The sequence below is a fragment of the Chionomys nivalis genome, chromosome 5 (genome assembly GCF_950005125.1).
Source record: "Chionomys nivalis chromosome 5, mChiNiv1.1, whole genome shotgun sequence".
Classification (NCBI taxonomy): Eukaryota; Metazoa; Chordata; class Mammalia; order Rodentia; family Cricetidae; genus Chionomys; species Chionomys nivalis.
The window spans coordinates 17,788,642-17,805,156 of record NC_080090.1 but is presented as its reverse complement, the minus strand read 5'-3'; the positions used below and the strand labels follow the sequence as shown (position 1 = coordinate 17,805,156).

The 16,515-nt window shown below is 42.0% G+C and overlaps 1 protein-coding gene across 4 annotated transcripts in view; it reads left to right on the top strand.

Moving 5' to 3' along the window:
* Positions 1-16,515, top strand: part of Sdccag8 (SHH signaling and ciliogenesis regulator SDCCAG8) — a 196,160-nt gene that overhangs the window by 121,625 nt on the left and 58,020 nt on the right. For 3 of the 4 annotated variants that reach the window (XR_009057150.1, XR_009057152.1, XM_057770330.1), the window contains exons 14-16: positions 1,147-1,274; positions 3,338-3,446; positions 11,759-11,890. Coding sequence is in view for 1 of the 4 variants with exons in the window: in XM_057770330.1 (XP_057626313.1) it covers positions 1,147-1,274; positions 3,338-3,446; positions 11,759-11,890 (369 nt within the window). In the remaining 3 variants the exon portion in view is untranslated. The remainder of the gene's footprint in view (positions 1-1,146; positions 1,275-3,337; positions 3,447-11,758; positions 11,891-16,515) is intronic. The other variant, XR_009057151.1, reaches the window with a different exon arrangement.

Below are 16,515 nucleotides of genomic sequence, written 5' to 3'. Positions count from 1 at the left end.
GGCGATAAGGACCTTGCTCTTGCTCTGGCTTGACTTGTTTAGGAGACTCCTTTCTGGATGGGGACATAGCTAAGTAGGTAGAATCCTGATATGCACCAGATCCTGGGGTCCATGCCCAGACCTCACAAAACTGGGTACGATGGTGCGTGTGTGTAATCCAGTACTCACCTGGTAGAAAGAGGAGCGTCAATCCAAGGTATTCCTCAGCCGCAAAGCAAGTTGGAGGCCCACCCTGCCTATGTGAGACCAGTCTCAACAAAACACAAGAAGTGGAAACTCTCTTTTAAAGAGAGCCACTGATAGGTTGTTGTCTTTGTCCTCCAATCCCGTCAGCATGACCCAAAGGGACGTCTTATCGTGGAGTGAGAAGGGAAGTAGTCCATGCTCACATTCCTGTCCCTTTCACAGAGTGCAGCCTGCTGTACGAATGTGCTTAATGAAAGCAGGCACGTGGTCCCTCCTCCCCAGTCCCTCCAGTATAGCTCAAGTTATTTCTTACATCTTGGAAGAAAACCAGAAGTAGTCTACAAGGCTTAGTTATAAAATAAATTTTGCATAAACTAAGAACTATATCACGTTCTTCCTAGAACTTCACAGTCTTAGAAACTAGTGAGCATTCAGAAGATGAACGATTAATGATAGTACAAGACAGAAAAAAATAGAACAATGGAAGTGTGTGTACACACTGTGAAGGTGCAAAACACAAGGCTGGCGGGGTGGCCCAGGGGGTGTAAGTGATTATGAGAAGAACGTCTTAGAGCTTGAGTCCAGGCCCCAGGGCCCACATGCCGAACCAGCAAACCAACTCCCACAAGGTGTCCCCTAACCTTCACACCTACACAGTGGCATGCACGTGTCCGTGCACACACACACACACACAAAACCAGGCTGCAAAATACAAGTGTTCAGTTGTTGTGATTTTGTTTTAATTTTTAAAGCGTGGCCCTTTCGTCCGTCTGGATTTCTGGCCCGTGTGGTACACTGTGTACTTGTGTGGATGGTCTCTTCAGCAGAGCCGGGAGACTGGAGCAACATCAGCCTCTGCTGCTTTAGTCTACTACCTGCCTGCTGTCTGTGGTCTGTGAGGCAATCACGGAGGTCTGTGCACCTGCAGATTATGTCTCTGTCTGTCTCTCTGTTTTGCAGACTGGAAAAAGATAGCATTCAGCAAAGCTTTAGCAACGAAGCAAAGGCCCAAGCCCTTCAGGCCCAGCAGAGAGAGCAGGAGCTGACACAGAAGATACAGCAAATGGAGGCCCAGCACGACAAAACTGGTGGGTGGTAGGGAGAGATTAGAGCCTGGGCACTTGCTCACAAGCCAGGCCCACGCCTTACTGTGAAATGACATCAGGAACACCTGTAACCTTTGGCTGGCCGAAGGGAGCAGATGCTAACTACACCGGAGATTCCGAATTACATATTAGTTAGCGTTTAAAAGAGAAAATGGAGAGTATTGCCCACTGTCTGTTGATTTCAGAGTGCTGCTCTCACATCTGTTGCACCATCTGGATTATGAGTTTATTTACCTGTGTTCAAGAAACGTAAAGCCGAGAGCGACCACAACAAAGTAGAAAAACAAAGGGCTTGTTTTTGGCTGGGTTTTCAGGCACACATGTTATATAAAGAAAATAGCATCAGAAGCTCTGCGGGAAATGCTCTGAGCTTACAGTTAGAGTCTCCTGAATAGCACTGAGCAGTTCCCACAGTACACACATTATAGCTACTCTAAAAGCCTAATGAGTTTGCTGCAGCATCCAAACTGGAGAAAAGCTTTAGCCATTAATCGGTTCTTAATTCACTGTCGCAGCTGGATGTAATTCAGTGGCTCCAAATTGATATGTTCCTTTATTTAATCTTTGCAGCTTCGAACATTTTTAGCATTTGTATGATTTCCCCACCTCCCCCAATGCAGCCGAGAGTGATGCTTAATCCTCCGCATTCTTCAGCTTCTCACAACTGCTGTTAAAATCCACTAATACAAGGCACTGACCACAGCTGGCAGCTTGGCTGAAAACCGCCATCTTTCATCACGCTGGCACTGTTCTGCAGTCTGAGTTGGCCAGTAACTCTTTACCTTTAATTTGAAAGTAAAATGCACTTTGAAAATAGGCAGTTTGATGTGTGCAGTCAGAGCGTTATGTGGTTCCTTTCGCTTTTGAGTTGTGTGTTCACAGACAGTGTTAGTCAAAACAAGACAGTGTCAGTCATTATAATTCCACAGCACATACTCCACACTGATTGTACCATTAAAACAAAAGTTTAATTGATCCTGTCTCTTCCAGAAAAAAGTGTTGCTTAATTTTAGTGCCTTGATTTATTGTGCTTTGTATGCTTTATGCTTTTTTTTTAAACCAACTATTAGCTGAAAAGGAAAAAAATTACCTACAGAAGAATTTCACAGGATTTAATACATATTACATTTAATGGTATGGTAAAAAATGATTCCACCTATTGGTAACAAATGGATACTCTGTTCACTGATAATTTATTTACTTAATAAATGATTTATTTTTCTTATAAAGGCAGCTATCATGATGCCTCATATAGAGAGTTTCTTCTCAGCATTTAGCCAGAAGAAATGAAAATCCTCCAGAGTTTGTGTGTGTGTGTGTGTTTTTTAACTAAAACACAAAGAGGAATTGATAGGGGAAATTGTCATTTGGCCCACTGCTAGCAGAATCATCCTGGTCCAAGAGTCTTGGGCAGAATCTGAGAGTTGGGTAAGGTTTTAATTGTTAAAATCATCTTTAAAATCTTTTATTTTGCAAATACACACAAATCACATTCTCTTCAGTCCCGAGCCAGAGCTCTGTTGAAACACATACTATTAAAGTATGATCAAGTTTTTAAGGATAGTTGTGTAATTTCACCTCATAAACTAGAGAAATGTGGCTCCAAGGGGGTAAAATATAAGAGCCATCGAGCACCAGCTCTAGAGTAACAGAATTCCTCGGCTTCAGTTTCGAATTATCTGGTTGTGAGAATTTTTGACACTGTTTATAGTAAAATTGTCAAAATAAAAATATAATATCTTGCATACTTCAAAGATATAAGCATTTATGACTTCATTTGAGATATTTGACAGTTTATGAGCATGCTAAAATGTTGCACAAGCTGATGTGATCAAAATTATTCCGGGTATACAAATATATTATGAAAATAAATGTCTCTCAAGGCACCGTGTCCCACCCGCTAAGTTCGTTCATGTAGGACACTGGCAGTGATCTGGTGGCTCTAGGCAGGGTGCAGGGATATGAAGCCCTTAGCACTGGGCACTGGAAGACTGCAGAGCAAAGGCACAAACATCTTATATTTGTGGGGTTATTGTTGTTTCTAGAAAATGAGCAGTATTCGTTGCTGACCTCCCAGAATGCATTTCTGACAAAGTTAAAAGAGGAGTGCCGCACGCTAGCCAGGAAGCTGGAGAAAATTTCACAGAAGAGCAGGTAGGTGAACGGGCAACATTATAGAATAGTCTCAGAATTCCATTTATTTGATAACTAAAATGTAGCCTTAAAATTGCATTTTTTTATATACTGTAATCTGCCATTAAAATTAGTCATCTGTTGATTTCAGTTTTCTGTGAAAACAAGTTCCATATGCATATTTTCGTGACTGTTCATCTAGACAACGCTCCCTGTGCACAGTAACCAGCCCTCTTCACCTGCTCCACCCGCTTTGCTTACTTGGCTTTTATAATGTTTAGAATTTAAAATCATGAAAGTTCAGGAACAAAGGCCAAAATAACCATTACCATAACAAAGAATACAAATAGGCCAAGCAGTCTTACAATCTTATGTTGATATAGGTAATCCATTTTAATCAATTTCTACAGTTCTTTGGAAGCACACAAAAGCTGTCTTTAATGCTAATTGTTCCGGACATTGAGGAGGCAAAGGTGCTTGGAATGATACATAGTTAACTGTCGCAGCAGCGTAAGACAGTAATTAGCTTCTTACAGATTAAAAACATAGTTGTTAAATTTTGGAATACACGTTGAGTTACACTTATGTGAAAAGTAATGAAACCTGAAAAAACTCAGATTTTGGATTATAAAATATACAGTTTTCCTATATAGTTTGAAAAATGTTAGGAATAAAGATTTGGTTATATTTCATAAAAAAAAATAAAAAAAAAATAAAAACATAGTTGTTTGAATGGCTTGTGGGTAGGAGTTTGGGCCTAGGTATTGCTGTTACCGATGTCTAGAGTCGTTCTTACATACATTCTATTAATGGAGGTTCCGGCTTGCTGGCTACAGTGGCTTTCACCTGCAGTCTCAACTACTCGCAGGCTAAGGCAGAAGGGTTTCTTGAGCTCAGGAGTTCTAGGCCAGCCTAGGCATCATAGCAAGAGTCTGTCTCCTAAAGAGAAGCAAGGAGAGGAGAGGATGCTCAGTCACAGCAGTAATTGGTGGAAAGTCTAGGAAGGAAAAGTGAACCTTTAAATCCTTGAGGAAAGTAGACATTCATGGGGTGCAGTAGCTAAACTGCGAGCCAGGACTAATGTGCAATGTGTCCCTGGGCTCTTATTTTCCTTCTTTAAATTAATCAGTCATAACTGGCACAAGACTCATGAAGTTGAAGCTCAGCATCTCTCGGCCCAACTGCTGCTTTGTACAGTGATCGTGTTCCTTCATATCTGACACATAGATGGCACCCACGCATAGTTATTGAATGAATGACAAATGAATAGAAAAAGCAGGTGTGGTGCTGCCCTCCACATGCTGGCCTGATTTCTGGTGCCAGCCTGTTTCTTTGTGGGTAACAGGCAGTGTGCAGGAAGGAAGTCTCTGGGATTCAGGAAGACCTGGACTTGCAACTGAGTTTGTCGGTACCTTTGCTGTGTCTGCGGTCTTGACGGTGTTGCCCCATCTCCCTACACCTCAGCTCTATTAGCTATGGAAGTACTTCTGAAGTCATGCTACAGGATGGTTGTGGGATTTAATTTATTTAATGACAGGAATGATCAGCACCCATGCTGTGTACTGTCCCCCCTCAACAAACTCAGGGTGTTGGCTGCAGGACTGATACCATACCAAAATTCACAGATGACAGATGCTCACCTTCTTAACATAAGAAACATAGAAGGTACACGGAACCTGCCTATATACTCCCTCAGATTTTATTTTTTATGCTATTTCATATTTTTGTGGTATTAAAAATGGAACCCAGGGCCTAACACATGCCAGAGTAGTAGTCCAACACTGAACAACACCCTGACCCCTCTCCCATATATTTGAAATTATCTCTAGATTACCTATAGTGCCTAATACAATGCAAATACTATGTGATTAGTTGTTAAACTGTACTGGGTACAAAATAACCACAGGACAATGCCCGTGTTCAGTACAGACCCAGCATTTCCGTCTGTGGTTGGCCGAGCTGCTGAAGAACCCGCAGCTGGGGAAGGCAGCTGTAGCCGGCACAGTGCTTGCTCACCCCATAGTAAGGTATGGGGGCTGCACAGCCTCTGTAACTGGGCACGACCTAAGTAACATTTTGTAATGGGCAAAGTCAGTTTGCAGTGAAAATGTCTGTAGGGCCAAACAGAACCAACTTGGCAAGGCTGGAGCTCATGACTTGTAGGTGAAGTTCTGATGCCAGGTTCTAAGCCATGGAACCTCCCGAGTTCATTCAAAGCTAAGGCCTAGCATGGAGTGAACATCAATAAATTGTTCTATTTGGAAACCGGTTATGTGCCGCACCAAGCAGTAGATGAAATAAGTTGTTTTAAAGGCTGTGTGTCTGAAGCCCTTTGTTTTCTCATCAGGCCCACCTCATTTCTCCCCCAATATCTAAGGAATTAAGACATTTTCACCCCCTCTTTTATGCCCATTTGTTTGACATTACACTTTGATGTTACCTTCTGCTATAAAGCCCCAAAGACTCAAGATGTTTCTTTTAAAATGAGAATAATAATGTAGTAGGACCTATCACTTCAGGGCATGCTTTCATGCGCTCTGAGCCGACTTTGGGGATAAATAAGTTCTGCTGGCCTTTGAGTCGTCTTAGCTTCTAAAGTTCTCTCATTGTGGAAACTCAGTCTCCAGAATAATTGTTTAATCCATGTAGTAATTTTGGTTCCAGTTTTTCTCAAAGTATACTATAGTAAAAATTTTAATGAAAATATTTCCCCTTTTCCTTGCTAAAATTTCTGTAAGCATTTTGTGTTATTCAGAATGCCACACTAAACAAATGGAGTCAGCATTGAAAACACGCTTTCTCGCTTACAGATCTAGGCGTTTGACTAGAGCCCATGAGCAGTGATTGAGAAGCCGACAGTCTGGGCTCTCCGTGCCCATGCATCCTGCCTCTCTACCCAGCCTGCTGCATGGCTGTCCTTGGAAAATGTGCCGAAATTGTGGAAAGTGTGCGTGCGTGCGTGTGTGTGTGTGTGTGTGTGTGTGTGTGTGATGCACGTCCCCCCTGCCCAGTAAACTGTACATGGCATCATTACAGTGATGACTGCGTCTGTTTCGGAAGCCTCCGCAGCCAGAGCAGTGCGTGTACCTTACACTGCCCCTGAACCGCAGGGATATGAATGACGTGTCCCATTTAAAATGAAGACTCAGATCCTGGTTCATACTTTACATCTTTTGTAGCTTGCTTTTGACCAAGAGGCAAGAGAATTAATTCCATTTTGTTTTTAATTGGCACCAGGCAAACTGGTTTTAGTTGAAGTATAAACTTTAACTACCCCTTCCTTCCCCTAGTATATTGAGAACTTACATAGTTATGAGGTTGTTGAGGGAGGTAAATAGATATACTTAAATATCTTCCTGCAATTTTTTTTCTTTATCAAAGAGAAGTAAGTATTCTCTCTTCCTAGACATTTGGAAAAATCCACATTAAAATGTTTGAGGCGCGGTTTGCATTATGATCGAAAACCTGGTCTGGGAAGACGAAGGAAATGCTGGCCACTGGCTGCTGAGGAGCCTGTGCCCACGCTGGCAGAGCCCTTACGTGTTGGAGACCAAGCACACTTTGCTCTAGGTCTCACCCTCTCCCTCGTTGCACGCCGGGAGGACAGGAGTGAGCACAGAGCCGGTCTGTGTGGTTTTCTTCTCCTCATTTTCTGTTATTGTCACTGCGGGGTTGCTAGGCCTGTGGGTTGATGTCTAGCACTGCCCTTGTGTATTTGTGATTTGCGTTTTGTAATTAAGAGGAACAATGGGAGTCCATGGGGTCTCGTTATATATAATGGTTGGTTTAATTTGTTTCACTTCTATCTTGTTAATTGTAAATTGATCATTAAGATTTGAATTCTAATCTGTCACCAGGGTTGTGAGTATTGAGGCTAGAGTAATGATCCTGGTTTTAATCACTGATGATGAGAAACAAATTTTATAATTTTGGTACATATTGCAGTTCATATATTTTAACACTGTATTTTATGGTGTTATAAATATTGTTAAATGACTTTTAGTGTAGTTTTACTATGTGGACTATAATGTATAAATTATATTACTGTTTTGGCAGCAGTAAGTATCCAACTGTGCGAGTTTAATTGAAGTAAAAGAACACACACCCGGTTGAACTATTTTTTTTCCCTTGTATGTTCAGATGTTGTTAGGTTGGGCTGCTACAAAGATTGTATTCGACAAAAGGAGCCTGACACTGACCTTCTGTTAATTGTTAGCAAAAGTCAAACCAGAATCCAAAAGAATAAAAAAATTAAGGTGTCATATTTTTTCCTTTAAAAGTAATTATCATTATAATCTGAATTATACTAGTAAAATGTCTTCCATTCATGCAAATGCAATTATACGCTATAGCTGCCTCATAAAATGCAGAAAAACTTCATGCTTCTGAAAGCCAGAAATTACCTACATTTCTATGAAAATGAATTAGAGTCGCTTTCCCTTTAATATGGCAATAGGGTAAATGTGGCTTTCTGTTTTCTCTTTTCACTGTGCAAGCCCCCAGTTGTATGACTATATTGTCAGCTCTATCCAAATAAAGAATGATATATGTATACATATAGCGAAACTGTATTGTATGACAGAAGCTGGTAGGCACTTTGCCATTATAAATAAAGGGGGGAAAGTATACAAGGCAGGAAAGATAGCATGTATTACAGCTGTCTGTACTTGAAAATAGAATAGCATTTATGTTTTTGTGTTACTGAAGACATCTCACTGTAGGGAATCATAAAGAAAAATTAGGGGAACATTTTCCTGTGGCATTGCTATCTTAAAAAAGTCACTGCTATTTTTGACAAGCTTCCTGTCAGTCATTTTTCATGTGTGTGTAAATGTGTCATTACAGCAGCTTATATCATGATAGGTTCATGGTGTCTACCTGTCTCATTAATGTCAGTGGATACACCAGAAACAAGTCGTAATCAAATCATGTGTTTGTACTTATTGGATGTTTATGACATCTCCAACTTTGAACTATTGTAGTAATAAAATAACTAAATTTGTACACAATTAAATTTCGATGATTCTTTTAAAAGGGCATTAACACTTCAAAAGCCAGGCACACTTTTCAAGGCTGCTAATATGCATTATTTTGCTTACGTGCTGAAATAAGTTATCCTCTGTACATACGTCCCTCTATAAATATGTTACAGCAAAAAGTGAAAGAGGCAAAGAAAAGAAGATCAACATGAGCATTGCATTGTGGGTAGCAGAGCTGGACACACAGGATAAGAGACCCACATGCAGGACTGACCACTCCCCATTGCTAGCCTTAGACAACTCCTTAGACTGCACATTTTCTCACAGGGAAAGGAATAAACCTTTACTGCCTTGGGGATTTGAGATAATCTAAAGATGGGTTTTTATACACAGTAGGGATGAAATGACTGTTTAACAGTAATATCAAATCTTATTCTGCATTTCTTCAAATAATAGTAAAATTGACCATTTCATACATATCACTTCATGTTCTGCCTTCTAGAGAAATTTTCCATATTCTGTTTTTTCAGAATTGTAACCTTGTTGGTGCAGCATTTTAACAATGCTTTTAACCCTCATCTGTCTGATTTTCATGAATGTTTTTGTAGTGTTTTATGTGTTTTTTTAATTAATAAACTTTTAAATACCAGTTTAGATTCAGCAATAAAATCAAGGAATAAGTACAGGGCCCTTGGTAGCCCTCTCCTCGCCCTCCCACCCCATCTGTCCTAACTTTGACCAGAAGCACCACCACTACTGTCCCTACCCTATTAGCCCTGACCTTCTCCAAACTGCTCCCTTGTTTTTATTCACATTTCATTTTGCTGTTAAACATTGTTTTCAAAATGACTTTTAAAATACAGTTCCATTGTAAGAAAAATATGGACAAATAAAAGGGAAAACATTCTACTATCCAGAAATTATCAGTATTAATATTTGGTGCATGCCTCAATATCTTAATTGTAAAATGGAATTACAAGCCGGGCGGTGGTGGCGCACGCCTTTAATCCCAGCACATGGGAGGCAGAGGCAGGCGGATCTCTGTGAGTTTGAGACCAGCCTGGTCTACAAGAGCTAGTTCCAGGATAGGCTCCAAAACCACAGAGAAACCCTGTCTCGAAAAACCAAATAAATAAAATAGAATAAAATGGAATTACATTATGCATGCTCATTTTTAATGTTTGTCCTTTGTTATCAAAATATTACATTTTAGGTCAATAAATAACTTCTATCATACAAGCAAGATATCCAATGTTCTATTGATAGAGTTCTCGATAAATTTTCTATGTATTGGGTCCTAGACCAAAATTCTCTCGTAAGTAGTGCTGCAGTGAATATAAACATAAATACATAGCTTTTCAAATATATGATTTTTTTATATGTGAACATTTTATATTTTGATATTGTCTATTTTTCTTTGTACTTTTTGAAAATGGTGCCTCTCTTCTTGGACAGGTGCGGGTTCTTTTCCATGGATTTTACTATTTTTCTAATCTGGTTTAAGAACGTTTTTCCTTTTGGAATTTATTTCAGTATGTGACAGGAGATGCTAATTTGGGAAGAGGTACTAAGTTCAAATATTATTATAGCTTCTAGATTACTTTTTTGTATTGTGTGCAGTTTGGAATGGATAGGCAAGAGCCATTTATTCAATGATGTAGACGATTTCAAATGTCGGTGCATTCTTAGCAGGGAAGGCAAGTGCAGGGAGAGCACCTGAGCTGAACTTAAGGAGATGAGCCCTTCTCTGTCCTACCCGAACACTGGTGAGAAAGGCGGGGCGTAGAGCATAGTTCAGAACGACGAGCTCTAAGGAAATGTCTAGGTGAGCAGAGGTGGTTTGAAGACCCTGCTGAGTTGTGGAAGGGGAGGGTCTGGGTCTGAGCAGGCTGTGGTAGGGGAGGGTCTGGGTCTGAGCAGGCTGTGGTAGGGGAGGGTACAGGTCTGAGCAGGCTGTGGTAGGGGAGGGTACAGGTCTGAGTAGGCTGTGGTAGGGGAGGGTCTGGGTCTGAGCAGGCTGTGGTAGGGGAGGGTACAGGTCTGAGCAGGCTGTGGTAGGGGAGGGTACAGGTCTGAGTAGGCTGTGGTAGGGGAGGGTATAGGTCTGAGTAGGCTGTGGTAGGGGAGGGTACAGGTCTGAGCAGGCTGTGGTAGGGGAGGGTACAGGTCTGAGCAGGCTGTGGTAGGGGAGGGTACAGGTCTGAGCAGGCTGTGGTAGTGGAGGGTACAGGTCTGAGTAGGCTGTGGTAGGGGAGGGTACAGGTCTGAGTAGGCTGTGGTAGGGGAGGGTACAGGTCTGAGTAGGCTGTGGTAGGGGAGGGTACAGGTCTGAGTAGGCTGTGGTAGGGGAGGGTACTGGTCTGAGTAGGCTGTGGTAGTTATGCCCTTGAGCAAAGGAAGGGAGGCCTGGGGTGAACTAACATTGCTCCACCATGACAGCTTCGTGATGCTTAGGATATGCAGTTTTAGCAAATCCAAAGTCTTTCTGACTAGAACAAAAGGTGGCCTTGCGTAGTAAAACAGTCCTTTCTGGGGAGGAAACTAATTTTGTGTCAAAAGTGTTTTTGGCTAACTTAAAAATTACTTATAGTAGAGAAATTTATTAAACTGTGACTTCTAACTGATGAGACGCAGGTATGAGGAAATGGTTTCAGGGCTGGCCATTCAGGTTTTAAAAGGACACAACTTTCCTTAGATATCTTTCTGATTGCAAAGATTTAAGAGTTGGGATTGTAGTCAGGCAGTGGTGGCATATGCCTTTAATCCCAGTACTCTAGAGGCAGAGGCAGGAGGATCTCTGTGAGTTCGAGGCCAGCCTGGTTTATATAGCGAGTTCCAGGACCGGCTCCAAAGCTACAGAGAAACCCTGTCTCAAAAAACAAACAAACAAAAAGAAAAAGAGCTAGGATTGTTATCCAAGACACTGTCGATACGATTTATGTCCTGAAAGACATCAGCTGTCACCACGGAGACAGCTGTGGATTTTGTTCTCAGTGCAGATTGTCCTCCACTCTGTCACAGTTCCTGGCTGTGCAGTCTAGGAACGGGGCGGAAAGGGAATGAGATGCTACTTTTCAGAACATAAATGTCTATGATAACGCCACTTCCCCCATTTATAACCAGAGATCTCTCAGATCTCTGCAGTATTCTAACTAGAGACCCTATGAAGTACATATTCTTCTACTAGGCATATTAAATTTTCTGAAATATTTTCTTTGATATAAAATAGTTTTTCCTCCACTATTATGCCTTACGTGCAGAGTTTAAGACAGTGCTAAGGTTTATACAATAAAAATACATTCTAGTAAGGTAGATCTTTACCATCTACTGTTTCTGTGTTTCTAACCTCTTTAGATCAGAAATAGTTCGACTCAGTCAAGAAAAAAGATATATGTGTGACAAACTGGAGAAGTTACAGAAGAGAAATGATGAACTGGAGGAGCAGTGCGTCCAGCACGGGAGGGTGCATGAGACGATGAAGGAAAGGTAATGTCGGTGCACACATGCGGAGTGTGTCAGGGCCACAGACAGTAGGATTGCTAACTCACTAGGTATGTGACCGGAATGTAATACGCTCCTATAGTTTTGCTTCTGAGATTTTGGGGTGTTCTCATTATGTTCAGAGAGTGGCACACATTCTCTTCCACTGTTTTCTAAAGATAATAGCGTGGATTTCCTGTAGAACAGTGGGGGAACCACCCCTCTTTAAAGTATACACTGGTAGTGTCATAACATAGCAGGATTTCAGGCCTTCCCTGCTGGCTAGCGGGCTCTAATGTATCACATGTAAGAGGAGCATGAAGCAGAGCTGCATCATCACACCCGGGGCTTTTACGTAACGCCTCTCTAAGCAGGCAGTCAGCGTGTCTGAGCCTCTGTGTGTTTACCCACATGCTGTTGCTGATGATGCTTTTAACACAAGATGGAGTAAGCCTCTGGCTCACGGTAGCCACCTAAAGGTATCAGCCGTGGTGACCACTGTCTTTTCTAGAGACAGAAACTCAGGGAGCAATGGATTTGCTCAGAGTCACATGAAACACATGGTGGGATTGAAACTCAGATCTTGAATGATTGTTTCCAAATTCCTTTTCCCTTTTGTGTAGTGTTTGGTTGGTGTTTTATTGTTTGTAATAAATATAGACCCTTTTATGGATATGCATTTCTAACCTCTGATCCTAGAGTTCCCCCAAGAATAAAATACATGTTTTGTAGCAACCATGAGTAGATTTCTGTGGACCTACTGTACTGAACAGCTACCAGCTTTCTTGTAGAGAAGGCTTCATGGCTTCCAAGCTTCTATCTCTACTGCATCCTCCAGAGACCTGTGCCTTCTCTGTTTCCATTGCTACAATTAGGGGGAAGTGGAAACGAAGATCAAGTGCCCTTTCTTAAACTTAAGGTAAACAGCAGTAGGGGACACAGTGGTGCTATGTGTTGGTACCTTGATGACTTGCTTTAAGGAGAGGGGGAAAAAGCCCCAAGGAGGGCTGCCTTCCCCTGACAGCATGTTACAGGACAGGTAGACCTGTAGGAAGGAATAGCCATTCATTCATCAACCCGTATGATATATACTTAAACCTAGATTGTTAGAGGTCAACATACTTTTGTTTTGTTTTTTATAAAGGTCCAAAGAGTAGATATTTTAGCCTTTACAAGTTACATGTGTGTGTGTGTCTTTTACACTGGCATATTGCTTAAAATAAAATAAAATACACATATGTTCACTGTGACGTGCCTTGAGGCAAACCTGGAAAGGAACTGCCATTGTCATCTTTATTTCCAGATGGAAAACTAAGGCCTGGAGAGGGAAGCATGCCAACTGGAGGTCAGAGAGCGGATGAATGATTGGTCTCTTTAACAAATATGTATAGATTACCACTATCTGCCATGTGCTACAAGGTATCTGCCACATGCTGAGAACAAAACAACAAAGCAGATATGGCCTCCCGCTCGTGAAACTTGCATGTTTTTAGGGAAGCTGGATTTGGGAGCTAGATCTAGGCTGTTGGCTGAAATTTCCCTTGGCTGGTGGAGAATATCTGGAACTTTTAGGGATAAATGTGTCATCAGGATGAAGTAGAAAGAAGGAAGGAAGGGCCACTGACCCTTAATAGTAACCACACTCTCAAAGACAAGGTTAACAACCAACAAAAGAGGTGAACACAAAGCAGCCTACGCAATACAGGGAAAGGACTGCTATTCATTCCGATGATAAAACTGCCTTGGGAAAGAGGAAACAGTCGAGCAGATGCTAGCCACACAGCAAGACAGAGCACATCTGTTGGCCTGGGTGATGTGCATATCACCAGTTAAGTCAGCAAGAGCAATTTTGGTGAAGAGGTGCAGACAGTAGATTAAAGTGGATTGGAAGTTGGAGTGATTTGAAAATCTGAAATAGCCATTTATCACGTTTTCCTCAGATGAGAAGCAAGGAAATACAGAAAGCCAGACTAGCCAGCTCACAGTGGGACTGTTCTGGAGGCATGTCCATTTTAGAGCAAAGAGGTTTTTATCTTAAGTTGGAGTAGATGTAACTGCATTGAATATTATATAAAGATCAAGAAAGTTTCAGTGAACAAGAAAAAAATTAGATTTTTCTTTGGAATGGACATAGTCTTGAAACTCCATGTTAAAATAATGACTGTTTTCTTCTTTGTTTTAAAAAGAGTACCTAGACACGTGTTCCTTCTGGAAACCAGGCAGGACGGAAGCCCCTCGGTGTGCAGAAGGACCCAGGCAGGCAGTAGGCTCTGCTGGAGGCTGTGCTCTCTCATCTGGCCGCACACTGTCTCCAGCCCCGCAGTCCTGGCTGTGCTAGCGATAGGACCATGCTGTGCCGCGTTCCTTCTGGATAAGTGAGCAGTGTGTGTGAGCAGTGTGCATAAGGCCAAGCAGCTTCCGACTGAAACTTGCATGCTAATAATGAGTTTAAACTTGGTAATTCTGTCGCCCAGGGAATCATCTGGATGAAATCCCCACGTTCTGTTTTGCTAATGGAAACTCTTTTCAAAAACCACTGTTAAAAATAGAAAATATAATATTGGATTTTATATATGACAGCATTTGATTTTTTAGAATTAAGACTATTCATAATTTTCTAAGAAGTACTTAGAATCTAAACCTGAAATTATGATCTGTCTTCCATCCTTTTCAGACAAAAGAGGAGTGCTATAAACATACCAGATTATACATTCTGAAAACAGGAATTCCAGGGGAAAATGCATCTAGTTTAATTTGTTTGATTTTATAATACAATTTTAGTTTCAATTTTGACAGTTTAGGGTATATTTTTATGCTAAAATGCATTTATGTTATTGGCCAATCATGCCATTTTCTTAAATAATTAATATATTAAATGATATTTAATACATAAAATAGTGATATTATTTATGAAATAGGAAATTTTAATATAAATCTTCACATTTATGACTATTTTAAATGAAATGTTTTTACTTGAAAGTTCCCTGCGTGTGGTATTATACCATAATAAGGGAATTTTTAGCAGTCCCTAGGAGAATTCTCAAAGCTGTGTTTTTATGAAGAGGGTGTGAGAGTCAGGAGAAATCTGCAGATGCTGAGTTAGGAAAGGAGGCAAGGTTGTCAAGATGCTGAGAACAGACAGGTGGCAAAGCACCAGCGTTAAGCAGGGATTAGTCTTGGACTGTGGGAGCTCCCTCCCCAACCCTGCAACTGCAGAGCAGCCTGTGGTGAACGTGAGGAAGGCCGAGGCTGGATCTGTTTATTCTGCATTTGGTGGGGCTCTTGTCCATGCTGTACCTTGTTCACCAAGGGATTTGTGAGCGTTGGACTTGCTGTGCCCACTGCCACAGTTACAGAGCGTCTTCTGTATTCGGACTAGGGTGCCAGTCAGCTCCCCGTCACTAACAGATGCCTAAACAACCACTTTATAAGAAGAAATGGGATGGCTTTGACTCAGAGTGTTAAAGGTTTCTGTCCAAAATCCAGCGATCCTGATGCTTCGTGGCAATGCAGTGGTAGTGGCAGGACACAGTCGCTTTACCCATGGTCCTTTCATCGTGACGAGACTCCCAGAACACAAGTTAGAGGAGAAAGGGCTTATTTGGGATCATGGTCTTGGAGGTTTCAGTCTGTCTATGCAGCCTTGTGGACAGAGGCAAAGCTGCTAGCCTGAGAGAGTGTGGCTGAGCAAAGCCCTTTACCTCCTGAGGGTACTGTGACAGTGGAACTGATCTATTGGGAGCTCTCCAAGGCCAGCTGGACTGGGACTGAATAAGCATGGGTTGAAACTGGACTCTCTGAACAAGGCGGACAATGAAGACTGATGAGAAGCCAAGGACAATGGCACTAGGTTTCGATCCTAATACATGAACTGGCTTTGTGGGAGCGTAGCCTGTTTGGATGCTCACCTTCCTGGACCTAGATAGAAGTGGGAGGACCTTGGTCTTCATGTAGAGCAGGGAATTTGGACTGCTCTTCAGTATCGAGAGGGAGGGGGAGTGGACTAGGGGGAGGAGAAGTGGAGTGGGGATAGGGGGAGGGGAGCGGGGGGAGGGGGCAATATGTGGGAGGAGGGGGAGGGAAATGGGAAACGGGGAGCAGTTGGAAATTTTAAGTAAAAAAGAATAAAAAAAAAAAAGAAAGAACAAAAATAAAACTGTTAAAATATTTAAAAAAAAAAAAAAAAAAAGAAGTGGGAATGCCAGAGCCTGAGGCACAGTTTAGCCTTCAAAGACTCACTCCTCAGCACTGTTCTCCCTGTAAGGAGGTCCCACCCCCAAGCAGTCCAACTAATGCGGTGATGAGGTGTGTGTGCTTAGCGTCCTGTCACCTCACACTAGCTCCACCAGATCATCAGATCTGAGAAACTTTCACATCTAAATTAGAACAATGGAGACGTGGAGATGGGAAGGAGAGAGAGACAGCCGAGCCACTGTCGTCTTCACAGAGCCTGCTGTGACATGGGGTGGGGGACCTTCCAGTAGACCCCACTTCATGGAGTGCCGATCTGGGAGTTGAGATTTTTAATACAAATCGAAGCAGGCTAGCTAGTTGGGGCATGGTGAGTCCATGATTCTGCGTAGCCGTGGCATACCTCACTGTCTCCTATGAGGTCACTCTGGGCTGCTCCA